This window comes from Diadema setosum, chromosome 19 (assembly GCF_964275005.1).
Source record: "Diadema setosum chromosome 19, eeDiaSeto1, whole genome shotgun sequence".
Taxonomy (NCBI): domain Eukaryota; kingdom Metazoa; phylum Echinodermata; class Echinoidea; order Diadematoida; family Diadematidae; genus Diadema; species Diadema setosum.
Window position 1 is genome coordinate 18353431 of NC_092703.1, and position 13922 is coordinate 18367352.

At 39.5% G+C, this 13922-nt stretch overlaps 1 protein-coding gene across 1 annotated transcript in view; it reads left to right on the top strand.

Annotated features, from left to right (window-relative positions):
• Nucleotides 1–251: 251 nt before the first annotated feature.
• Nucleotides 252–13922, top strand: part of LOC140242215 (transient receptor potential cation channel subfamily A member 1 homolog) — a 105026-nt gene continuing 91355 nt past the window's right edge. The window contains exons 1-2 of the mRNA XM_072321959.1: nt 252–740; nt 9597–9765. Coding sequence (XP_072178060.1) covers nt 534–740; nt 9597–9765 — 376 coding nt within the window. The 5' untranslated portion in view covers nt 252–533. The remainder of the gene's footprint in view (nt 741–9596; nt 9766–13922) is intronic.

Sequence of the window (13922 nt, forward strand, 5' to 3'; positions counted from 1 at the left end):
GAAGTACTGAGTTAACACACCCGCCTCATTCCGCAAGATTATTCGAGCGTAAAAAGCACGTTACATCTCTTTTTGAGTCTGTACCAGAATTAGTAACCCTGGAAAAAAAACAACAACCCTTTTATCTGGACTGCGTTGCCCCTGGAGAAACAGTGGAGTCCACAGAGCAGCCACAAATTACGCACTCCACCTCCAGTTTTGTTCTGGGGACCGGGAGGAGTGGCAACTCATGTCCGGAAAGCACTGTTCACACAGAAGGTCGTGCAGCTTTGGGCCAGAGCTCTGGACAAGCGAACTACTCAGTGTTCGATGCTCACCGTACTTCGACAGCATCTGAAAACGCTGCGACTACACGGCTTGAAAGTCAAGAAGCTTCTCTGAAGTCGAACTCGGCGCAGGAGCCTTTATCACCATCACCTTGTGAAAGGAATTCAGCAAGTGTATCTCAAACTCGTGTTCTACCTCCTTTGCGGTCCATCAGAGTTTCACCTTCTGTTACGGCTAGACACAGCACCACACAATCGGGGCGAAACATGCCAACCGGTGGAGGGCTTGAGCGCTCGGACACGGGCTTCGAGCTGCGATATCGCACTGGGGATGACCGTGCGAAAGGTGGACGGGATTCGGTGATGATGCCAGAGTACGTGCCAGCTGCGACGAACGAATCCGACCCCTTTCAGACCACTGCTGTATTACGGCATTGGGACAGCTCCGAAGATCTTGGCGTAACTCTTCATCAGGTGAGCGGAAACTATCACTTGCGAGATTGTATCAAAACCAGTGGCGTATCTAGGGAAAACGGCGTCCGGGGCAAGCGCGAAAATTGCGCCCCTAATTTCTGAAAAAGTGTTCAGCCCCAACCCCGAGATTTTTCTTTTGAGGGTGATTTAAATGTAATAAATTTTGATAAATTTTGGCGAGCGAGCGCAGCGAGCGAGCCGAAAATTTTTGTATTTCAGCTTACAAAGCATTGAATTCTTGTCATTTTTGGTTATTAAATCTTCAAATTACAGTTCTAATGAAGATATTGTGACGGCCTTATAGATAACGATTTATACCAACAGTGTTCAACCCCAACCCCATCCCGATATAGGGACTTTAAAAATGTCCACGTGATATGCTTTTTCAAGCACTTAAAATGGGTCTTTTGAGGGTGATTTAAATTACATTTAAATCACCCTCAAATGGCGAATTTTGGCGAGCGAGCCGAATATTTTTGTATTTCAGCTTGCAAAACATGGAATTCTTGTCATTTTTTGGTTATTAAATCTTACAATTCTAATCAAGATATAGTGACGGCCTTATAGCCTAGATAACGATTTATACCAACAAACTGAGGACTTGAAAAAATATTCTAAATTAGTACAACTTACAAGCTTGTGAGCCGAAATTTGTATATTTCCGCGTCATCATTACGTTTTGTTCTTATCTTTTTTTATTTGATAAATTTTGGCAAACGAGCGTAGCGAGCGAGCCGAAAATTTTTACATTTCAGCTTACAAAACATGGAATTCATGTTTTGTTTTTTATCTCGTTTGATTTGGCTTTCTGCCCCCCCCCCCCCCCCCCCCCATTCTCCCTCCTCCCATCCGGGTGACTTTTTTTTTTTTCTTCTTCTTTTTTGTCGTTTTTTTTTTTTTTCGTTTTTGGCGCCCCCAAGGAGTGGCGCCCGGGGCACGTGCCCCCCTTGCCCCCCCTAGATACGCCACTGATCAAAACCTATATCCGACCACCATTGACCACATGTGTTTATAAAAAAGAAAGATAGGATTCTCTAGAACTAGATCTAATTGCCCTTTTGCCCAACTTTGCATTGGAGGGATAAATTTACTTTTATAATTTTGATTGTCAGCTATAGAGAACGCAGTGTTACACACTGTTACATGTAGTTGTGAGGAAAGGTGAACTCTTTGTCTTCCTCTTTCCATTCCATACCTAAAGCAGCCCCTTTCACATCACATCACATCACATCACATCTGATACGGAAGTAGAGGACTGGTCCTGTAGTATTCCGGTCTCAACATCATCTTCAACTTTGTTGCTTTATGTGCGTTGAGGAGCAGAGGTTTTAAATTTCCCCCCCCCCCCCTCCAATGTCTGTCTAATAAATCTTTGAAATTATTAATCGAGGAAGCTTCAACAACATTAGCAGGCAATCTGTTCCAGTCGGCAACTACTCTCTGGCTGAAAAATGTACTTCTCAGTTCTAATCTTGAACATTTGGTGAAGAGCTTGTATCTATGACCTCTTGTTGATGAGTGGATGGCTGTTTCGAAAAACACACCTTGGTCCTTGCTGGATAAGGCAAACACATGAGAAGCAAATGTTGATTTTTGGCATCCATTGATAATCAGTTAAAATGCGCATTACACTTGTATTTCATGTCCTTTTTATCCTTTGAATGAACATTTATCTTCCAGTAATTTTTGTCAGAGCAGTCAGAAAACTTGTGCATGCACAAAGTTTTTTCTCGCCAAAAACAGATTAATATTTAGCGCGATATGACCCTTGTCAGATACTTGTACGTTTTCTCCTGTACAGGAGATACATATATTATCTGTACAGTACTTTGTCATTTTCCAGATGTTTCCATCCACTAGGCCTCCTGTAGAGTCCATTGCTGCAAGAGATGGAATGGATATAGATGGTCTACAGCACATCAAACGCATTAATATAAGCATGGCATAGCCACAGGATGACTACCGGGCAAAACGCGTACTGTACGAGCTGAAATTTTCGCGTACAGATATTTTCGTGAATTGCTACTAGGAGGACATTTTCACGTGTTGTTAATTTCGCGGTTACGAGGTTTAACTGTACTTATCCTATTCGCATGCTGTTATTTTTGCGGTTCAAAGGCGATTCGCGAAATTCGCGAAAATAAAACCACCGCGAAAATTTCAGCTCGTACAGTAGTTTAGATATGGATGACAAACAGACAGGATGGCCATACACTTTATGTCATGAATATGAAGGGGTTTTGTAGTAGGATGTTAATAGAGCTTAGAGAAATTATCCTTCTACTTGCCATTCGTTGTTTCTATAACACACAGTATACCCGCCCTTCCGAGCTGCGCCTGGAGTTGATGCTGTTGCAGGAAATTGGTCCTCCAATTGAAAGTTCAATTATTGCACTTCTCCTATTTATAGCACATACTCAAGAACATAACGTGACACAAAATATAATTCCAGTAAATAAGTTGAGGTAGCACAATTGTGAAATAGCACAATATTGAATGCTCCACGAGACCGTGTGAAATTATGGAAAGAGAAAAAGATAGATTGAGAGAAAGAGAGAGAAGTTTGTTAGTCGAATGTTTGATGATGAAGTGTGGCGAGTTTACGACTTGTCGTTTCCATGCTTTCATGTTGAAAGCTGGTCAAGGAGTGTAAAGTGTGTGCATTGCTGAATTTGGGAATGAAAAGTTGTAACATGCATTAAAAACTTCTTCAAGAAGTGGAACGAAGAAAAGGAGATTGGTTAAAAAGGATGTCTATCTCATGCTGCCATGGTGACTGGAGAAGTGACTGGAGGTGAAGTTACGTTCGCGAGGCATTTTGGACAGATATGTGAGTGCTCGTGATACAGTGGGCCAGAGTGGTTGTAAAAATGTGCTCTTATTACGTTGTAGAGTGACCACGAGCGGATATGGTCAGTGAGTGGACGAAAACAATTTTTAGTACAGTTAGAAAATGAAAGCATGACTCATTGTGCTGCAACAAATATGTCATGGCAGCATATCTACAGGATATCTACAGCACATCCACAGTATATGAACCGAACATGAAGCTAATGTTTTTTTCTGTACATAATCACCCCAGATGCGTAGTTTTTTTCATTTCGTTCGGCCCCTAGACCGTGAATGTCGGCTCCTCTAAAATGGAAACTTTGCAAATTGTCCACCAGATTGACAATTTGAACAATGGATGAGCAAAATATTGCCTGTTTCTAATACGATGGGCCTATCCGGCAAAGTGTGACAGGGGCGTAACCAGTTAAAAGATAAAGAATGCGAGGTTTGAATTAAGAAAATCAAAGCAGAGGGAAATGTCTCCTGAAGCAGATTTTTACTGTGACTTATTATAAGATATTCACGCCACTGAGAAATCGCGAGTTAAAACCGATCAATTCACTTAACCGATTTTCGCCCCGGAACAGCTGTTTTTGTTTTTTTTATAGCCCTAAATCATTACGTCACGAAAGGTTCAAAACCCTTTTTTACGAGTGCAGCGGTACAATGAGGCTGTCATTCATAAAGGGGCGTAACCAGTTAAAAGATAAAGAATGCGAGGTTTGACTTAAGAAAATCAAAGCAGAGGGAAATGTCTCCTGAAACAGATTTTTACTGTGACTTATTATAAGATATTCGCGCCACTGAGAAATCGCGAGTTAAAACCGATCAATTCACTTAACCGATTTTCGCCCCAGAACAGCTGTTTTTGTTTTTTTTATAGCCCTAAATCATTACGTCACGAAAGGTTCAAAACCCTTTTTTACGAGTGCAGCGGTACAATGAGGCTGTCATTCATAAAGCACATATTCCCAGGCGAGCAGATGTACAATGTAATATCTGACCTGTCTTTCTTCGCATTGGATTTCTCGGCTGAGCCATTAAAATGTCCAATTTTTACCTTATATTGTACGGTAAGACTGAGTTTGATAACGAGGGTGAATGGAGTGATGACAGTGACAATAACACTGATCAGTGATAGTGACAGTGGCAAAGTCGGGGGCGGTAGAAGAAGCGAGGGTGAGGCGACGAAGACCTAGTGCGTCCATGTTGATGAGTTTTGCTATGGTGCACCAAAAGGAACCATATCTGGTTCTGTTACAATATCACTTCCCCACTAATAATTTTGTGGGAAAAAAATAAACTCGAAGTAGTGATGTTGATTTTGACATAAGATTAACATTTTGGGTGATTTCATACCGAATTACTGATTTCACTCCAGCTGAATAGCTAAGTAGGCCTACTGTATAAAAGTGCCGTGCACACATGAATGTAAGAGTTCATAATATAATTACATGTATGTACCTGACTGTTATGTAATGGTCTTGCATGTCTAACCGTTAGCATTAGATCTACATCGTGTAGGCCTTCATGGGCAATTCCGCAGTTAGGTGGACATGACATGGATAAAAGAAATGTGCCTCTTTATCTTACCCTTTAATCTAGGTATCAACTAATGCCATGGATGTTCACCAATCATTAGGGTCTTTCAAATTGAGTGGATTTTATTTTTCGTATTCATTGATTTTGTGAGATCTAAAACCATCATTTAAAATGTACATGTGGGACCGGGGACACTGAAATTCACTTACATGCAAATTACAGTGGGTTCCTTTGAAATTTTTTCCTCAAAGTTTTGCTAAAGGGTAAAAGATGAATACATTTAAATACTCCAGAAGTCATGTGATATTTTGTCAATTACAAAAGGGTGAAATGACCTGCGGAATTACTCCGGACAAATGTAACGTTACTAACCGTAACGTTACTAACCATGCTTTTGGGGGTCTAGCTAAAAATTTATTGGTCAAACTGCTAAGAAAATTTGCATGAACATTTGTCATGATGCAATAATTGAAATCAATGCAACACTTTGTTTGAAGTAACTTGAATTTTTGCACACTTTTTGTTACAAGACATTGATTTTTTTGTCATGTCCTTTTTTCGTAACGTTACTAACTAGCCCTTTAAGTTGCTATAGCAATTCTGATATTTCTTGGATTGTGTTCATTCTTTTCTGTATCATAAACCTGAGAAGGATGAACATGTTTTTGACACAATTTTGACTTGAAGTGAATAAATGGTAATTTAGTGGTAAAAACAAATATCTAAATTTGTTCAAATGTAATGTTACTAACCGTGGAATTGCCCTCATGATTACGAGTAGCTAGGGTTCTGCAGAGTTACATGTAGCTTCTGGTTCTAGTTCAAGTAGAGCACCTATTGGCCTACGAGCCATTTGAGAGGCGAGACTGATGCGCAAAAGCGCAAGGAGAAGTCTAAAAAGACAACCTCTGTATATTGTGTCTTAAATAATAGCCAACTTGTACGTGCTTTTGTGAAGAAGAGACATCGCCTCCTCTGCAGATCATACGTAATTCACCCTTTGAACCACGGCGCTGCATAGCAACAGTGCATCAGCGCAGGGCCGATTCATTTCTTGTGTGACGTCATAATTTCGGTCCCTAAAATTAGCCATTTTTCTCTCTTCATATTCAATATTATACGTTTTGTCAGTGCAAGCTATGTCTCCTATTTGTGTTGAATGTAAACAGTGAAAAATGGACTCCGTGTGTTGGCCTTACAATGTATTGGAGTGACCAGGTTATCAGACAGTTGGCCATGTGAAAGGTTTTGAACCATTAATGTTAGGAAAAACCAGAGACACAAACCCTAAACACAAACCTGCATTTGTACAGGCTGGCCTATTTGTTTGGCCACTTTCATTGACAGATCTCATCCATTCTGTGAGTCATTCATTGTCCCTTCGTGTGACACTCAAACTTGGAAAAAGTGCAATTTGTCATTATTGTGTTTAAAGTTCATGTGTTCAGTCATGCATTACATTTTTCAACATGATTAGGTGCTCAATAACAGGAGGAAGAGAACACTTTCCTCACAAGCAGGATTGTGCCCTCCATACACATAGCTGACAATTATGAAATAGGTAAGTAGCCATCCAAAGTAGGATTACCTTTTTATGCCTCCACCATGAAGTGACGCCAGAGGCACTGTATATGTCCTTGGGTTGTTCGTCCTTCAGTACTTCCGTCTATCCGTAATCAATTTTGTGGATAGCGTAACTAAAAAACTGTTTGAGGTACATTGTACGTCCTAAAGAAAGTTGGCATGTATATGAGTGGGCAAAGTTGTGCCTATCAACTTTTGGGTGCGCATGGTCAAGGTCAAATGCCCATATCTATGCAATGCTTGAAGGTATTTTCATGACACTAAAGTACTATCCAATAAAGATTCTCTTTGAGAGAGTTTCGGGCTATAAATTTAAAGGTCAAAGGTCAAGTGAATATGTTAAAATTTCACTTTTTTTTACTCCATGTCTCTGAAATGCTTCAGGGTATCTTTGTGGAACTTGGTACATTTGTATGCATCCTGGCAGTGATTAGGGAATTCGGGGGGGGGGGGTGTCATGGGTGAAAGGTCAAGGTCAACTCTTCAAAGTTTCACTATTTCCCTCATATTTATGCAATTCCTGCAGAATTTTTCTTGAAACTTTTTAGTGTATGATGTGCATTGTATTTCCCAGGATAAAGATTCACTGGGAAAGGTTTTTCCAAAAGGTCAAAGGTCAAGTTAGAATGCTAAATTTCAGTTCTTCCTCCATATCTCGGAAGTAGCCAAGGTGTCATCATGAAGCTTAGTATGCATGTACTGCCTGACAGTGATTCTGTTGGGAATTTTAGGGTCAAAGGCTAGGGTAAAATGTTAAGATTTTACTATCTTATACTGAAATTACACTTTTCTCTTAAGTTGGAAATTACTCAATGCATTTAACTTATAAAAGGGTCAAAAGTTAAGTAAAGATCCTCAAATCCCCAAATACATTGTACCTTCTCTCTTAGACATTTAAATAGCCATTCATCCAATAAATTAACCTACAGTCGTAGTTCAAGGAAAGTGAACAATCAACACATTTGTGACAAACATGTCATTTTAATATTTTGCCAATTACAGTATGTGAAACTGTCGTCACACATTGTCAATATGTACTATGCCCTATTGGAAGAGCAATGCATTATGGCGGAGGCTACCAGTCACCACAGTGACATTTCTAGTTGTGATACGCACTGTAGATCATTCTAGATGTAGACTTGGACAACTATGGTCAATTCCGGCGTAATGGACATGACATTCAGACAACTTTTTTGGAATTCAAACCATCACACAGTGACACTGGCAGTCTCTAAAAGATTCTACTTGAGTTTATCAGGCACATTTAAGTATAAAATAGCATACACAGAAAATTTCATGGAAATTTATCAAGTGGTTGTCGAGAAATTGCATTTTTTGCGAGCGTAACGGACATGACACTAAATGGACAAGGCATTTTGATCTACTTACCATTATGAAAATTCCTGTGAATTTTTTTGATATTAAAGAAGCAGCTGGTTTTGATCTTGATTAAACTTTTAGGTCACGCTTTACTCATAAAGTCCTATTTTATAATAGTTTTACTGTTCATTCTTTTTTGATAGTTTAAAATATTGCGTAACGGACAAGACACTTTGAGTGTAATGGACATGGCAGTTTTGTCCACTTTATTTAAGCAAACAGATTTTTTTTTATTACAAGGTATAGCAGTTAATTGTTGACAAAGTCCCCACATCTATGCAATGCCTAAAGGTATTTCATTGAAACTTAGTGTATGTATGTATTACCAAGTAAAGATGCTCCAGAGAGAGTTTGGGGGTCATGAGGTCAAGATCAAAGGTCAAGTGAAAATGTTAACATTTCACTTTTTCTTCGTATCTTGCAAATGGTTCAAGGTAGGTCAAAGGTCAAGTGAAAAGGTTAACATTTCACTTTTTTCTCCATATCTTGCAAATGGTTCAAGGTACCTTCATGGAGACTTGTGCATGATATGCATGTACTAACTGACAGTGATAATCTAGGGAATGAGAGGTCAGTGGTCAAAAGTCAGGGGTCAAAGGTCAAGGTCAGCTCCTTTAAAAAAATTAACTATTTCCCTCATAATATGTTATGCAATGCCTGCAGGATTTTTCTTGAAATACATATGTTTTATACAATTTAGAGATTCTGTGGGAAGTTTCTTGCCAAACAGTCAAATTGTTAAAGGTCAAGTGAAAGTGCTAAATTTCACTTCTTCCTCCATATCTCGAAAGTAACTCGAGATAAAATTGTATCATGAAACTTGGAACATATTTATGCATGTTTTACCTGACAGTGATTCTCTTGGGAATTTTAGGGTCATAGGGTCAGAGGTCTAGGGTAAAAGGCAGGTTAAAATGATAATATTCACTATTTATCACAGAAATTGCACTTTTTCTCCATACCTTGGAAATTACTCAATGCATGAACTTATAAAAGGGTCAAAAGTCAAGTAAAAAAATCCTCAAATCCCCAAATATCCACACTCTTTCAGACAATGTAGCCATTCATCCAGTGAAAATTAATTCAAGGAAAGTTAACATCCAACACATTTGTGACATTTTGTCAATTTGTCAATTAATATTTTGTCAATTAATGTTGAACTGTCATCACACATTGTCAAGACATTGTACTATAGACCTATGAGGAGAAACATGCACTATGGCGGAGGCATACCAGTCGCCACAGCGACATTTCTAGTTTTTTTTCCATCTGCATGTACAAATTAAGTTATTTCTTCTCTGTTGATAATTTACCTGTATCCCTTTTACAATGTTATTCTGTTCATTGCATTGTGGTACTGATTTCCTGACATCTGTGTGTACGAGTGTTTCATTGTATTTCTAATTATTTGTTTGTTGGAAATGAAATAAATCAACTTGAAGTTTGCAGTCGAAACAAATAAAGTAACGTTATACCTTGCTGTTTTCTTTGTTTCTACCACGATTCTACTTTCCTCAGACTGCTCGAGATGGAGATGTCATTGTGATGAAGCGGCTTCTGTCACAAATTGCCAAGCAGCGCAAAAAGACAGTGAATGCTCTGGATGAGAATGGCGTTAGCCCATTGCATTATGCAGCCCGATACAACCATCTTGAGGTTATCAAGTTACTTGTTGAGCATGGTGCAGGTGAGGAAAGCTTCCTGTAAATCTGTATCATTTCTGCAAGTGAATTTTTGTGGTTTTCATCGTGTCTTGTTCACATAACTCTGCTTAAAAAAGCTATTTTACATTGCTATAATTGCTAAGAGTAATTTCATGAGTGAATATAAATAGCAAGATTATTAATGGTAGATGGTATTAATGGTCCAGGGGTTTGGGCAGGTATTGAATTGGATAATCTCTACATTTTGAACTTTCTTCTTTTTTTTTTTTAAAGGAACTTCATAGTCAAATGTTCTAAATTTAGTGCTACAGAGCAGGAATTTTTACTAGGTATGTGATAGATACATGGATGTCATCCCCAGTGGAAACCCCCAAAGCTGCCCCTGCCCCTCAAGTTTGCAATGTTCTCAGGAAGTAGTCTGCAACAGTGCATGGAAGATAAACATGCGCTACTCAAGTGAGTGCAAGATGCCCAAGTCTCTTGTTTCAAGGCCCCACATACTATAGCACATTAAGCTAGCGAATACCTGGCGGATACCATTTTTAGGGGCGCGATTTGGCAAAGTCCCGATATGCTCGGATACGCTCAAATTCTTGGGCAAAATTTCGCTTTCAGGCATTCGCTAAATGAATGATCAAAGCGTGCTAACCGCATTTCTAGCGCATGCATCCATCTAACGGATGCTGAACGGAAGAAACAAATGACCAGCAGATGCCCAACATAATGCAACACATTATAGTCCATGGGCCAGGCCAGATATTGGTACCATCTGAGGTGGCAATACCTTTTTGGTGTCATTTTGTTTGTCGGGCATAGATATGCTTATCAAGCTATGATAGCATTTCCAAATGAGTAGCTTGGTCATAGTAAATGAATTTTAAACCAATTAGGTTTCATTGTTATATCCCTGTTCTTCTGAATCTAGACCAACCGCTATACAAAGAAGAGCACTGTCTTCTGTATGTTCACAGGTGTTCTGTTGTAAACACGGTGCGCTTAGTCTTTATTCAAGGCAGCGAAGGGAATATCCAAGGGTTATGATGTCCACAGCGCTTAGTCTAATACTCAAGACGGCGAAGGGAATATCCAAAGCTTATGATACAGTGTATATCCCTTTATATAAAAACAACAACAACAACAAAGCAATTTCTCATGAATTTTTGCGTCTTTTTCAATTATTTATCATTTTCCGGTGAAAACGCTACGTTGAAAACGCTAATACCACGCCAATGTCGCTTTATTTCCATCCAACAATGAAAGATTATGCAAAAACAATGTACCGGTACACTACAATACATTATAGTTAATAATGTTGTAAATGAAAAGAGTGATTTTTGTTTAAAACTGATGTATTTGTTCAGAGGGTGGTATAAAAACAGTATAGATAATCCCTTTTATTAAGGAACTTTAGATATGATAACGGTACATTGTTCTAGATAAAGACTAAGTGCACCGCGTGACAGCTGTGGACATCATAACCCTTTGGATATTCCCTTCGCTGCCTTGAATAAAGACTAAGCGCACCGCGTTTACAACAGAACACCTGTGGACATACAGAAGGCAGTGCTCGTATTTGTATAGCGGTTAGTTTCGATTCAGAAGTATAGGGATATAAAAACGAGACCAAATTGGTTAAAAATTCATTTATTATGACTAAGCTACTCATTTGGAAATGCTATCATAGCTTGATAAGCGTATCTATGTCCGACAAACAAAATGACACCAAAAAGGTTTTGCCACCTCGGGTGGTACCAACAACCCATTTTTCGGCTCTTGGCCCATGGACTATTACTGGGACAATCACTTGATGCATCTCAGCTGCCTCACATTTTACCAAGTGCATGAAGCAGTGAAAGTCTCAGTAAATGCTTTTGCTAATAGGCGGTTTTTGCATCCTCAGCATGGACATAGAATTTGCGGTCCATGCGCAAAAATCGACACGTTACTATAGTAACAGCAGGCAGCCTGCTGTAGCGTAGAAATCTGGAACAGGTCTTGCCCAGATTTATGTCGGTCGCAACGAGGCTGGACACAGAACCAACAACCAATCAGCGTGCTTGTAGCAGTGTAGACACCACTGCACGCATGATTGAATCACACGTGCATTGCAAGCATCTATATTCAGATCCAGGTTCGGTCGTGTCTAACTGGATGGTTTGGCCTTATAATCACAATGGATTCGACCAATTTTCGGAGCTCTTTGGTGAGTTTTTAAAACTATAAATATGGGTATAATTAAAATGAAAATGTTATACCGTTTTTATAAATGTGAATGAGTAATTGTTAAACTTTGAAGTAACTATTAGGAGCTTAACAACATCAAAGAACAAGGCTCGCTGCTCGTGAGTCGTGAGATGTGCATTGTGAATCGTTTGCATAGACCTGCAAGCTGCAGCTGCAGCTGCATGCATGCAAATTTGTGTTAACTACTTAGATCTTAGTCCTTGACCTTGGTATTTTCTAACTTGCTATTTTCTGTGAAATTGTGTCCTGGCCCCGTTTCATATAGAGAGTTGTGATTAATCACAAGTTCAATACCATGATACAAACTACACAGTGTGTACAAGTACTACAAGTATGGTTCTGACGTCAGGCAGTCTACGTACGTCCGCGTTCAGCGAATCAGCGATCCACTTCGTAGGGAGTGTTCTTTGAGCACGGCGGACATAGCAGGAGATCGCTCCCACGTCGTTGAAACCCCCGTACGTCGCTGAGCGAAAACACGCTATTAATGTGGCCCCGAAGGAAAGGAAGCAACCTTCCAAGTGGGCACAAGAAATCACACAATCACCACCAAGTACCCCTGATGTCACTACCCACATTACTTCTGTAAGATTCCCCTGAAACTCCAACCCCTCCACTTTCTTGTCATGATCATGCTGGTAGGCCAACATCTTTCCTGGCATCTGATGCCTCTGTCTTGTCCCAGCTTGCCTGGTCCTTCAGTGAGAGAGAAAAAAAAAAATTGAAGCAAACACAGGGAAGTTCACATCCTGAAGGCACAGGAGGATGCCCTGGTCCAGTGGTTGAGAGAGCACAAGTACTTTTGGTATTCTAAACAGTCTGATTATTGGATGAATTAGACAAGAAAAGTCTGATGAACTAGGATACAGTAATGGGTAGGCCCTACATAAAATACTGCTACCTTCTTTTACCATGTTCAGTGGCATGTTGCATTAACTTTTTTTTTTTTTTTTTGTCATTGGAGATAATATAGTACATATCTGGTGAGATTTGCATGAAGTTCACGAATGATATGGGGTCTCCACAATAGAGCTCAATGAGAAGCTGATAATACAATCTGAACTGCCATCCTCTCCAGATCCAGGCTCTGGTCCACATTCCTTTCAATTACTTCATTTACAACATAATTACACAAAATCAATACAACATTATTATCAAGGAAATGATATTAATGGAAATACAATAGCAAAATTGATTGGAAATAATTGGACAGCTGAAGAGCAGAAAAGCAGAGCTTGGAGTATGCAGTCCCTTCTTAAACAATAAATGATAGCTAATTGCTGAACTTTAACAAAACAAATTTACAAGCAACCTACGTGTTATACTATGGGGATCGGTGCAGCAGCGGTGCATGCTTGCATGCAACACGTGTATCGTGACTGCTGCTCAGCACGGAAATGTTGCAGTTTCCCGCTTTGTTAGACTGTTTTTTTAGCAAGTGGAGGTAGAAATTAGAATTTAAACCAACACACAAGAGAACAAGAAGGTCACATTTATCTAACAAACCTTCATCATGCCATTACAAAGAAGAATCAAGCTGAAATCACGGCATCAAGGAATACCTCTTCACTGCCGATTCTGCTGGTTCTGTTGTGTGTACACCGAGTGATCACGGCAATCGCGAATCTCGAGCTGATTACGGTAGGTTTTGTGCTTGTCAAACGTTGTGGTATTTCCGTAAATTTATGAGTGTAAAAATGATTTCCAATCAATTACAGCTCTTTGACTTAGTTATCATCCTTCATGAGCATGTAAGATTACCTCAGCTATACGCAATTCCCCCACAATGATCGATTTGTTGTGTCAATAATAACAGCAAATTGTGGCTGTACGAAGGAATGGCTGATCACGGCAATCATGAATCTTGAGCTGACGATAGGTTTTGTGCTTTTAAAACTTTGTTTTTCCGTAAATTTATGAGTGTAAAATATGATTC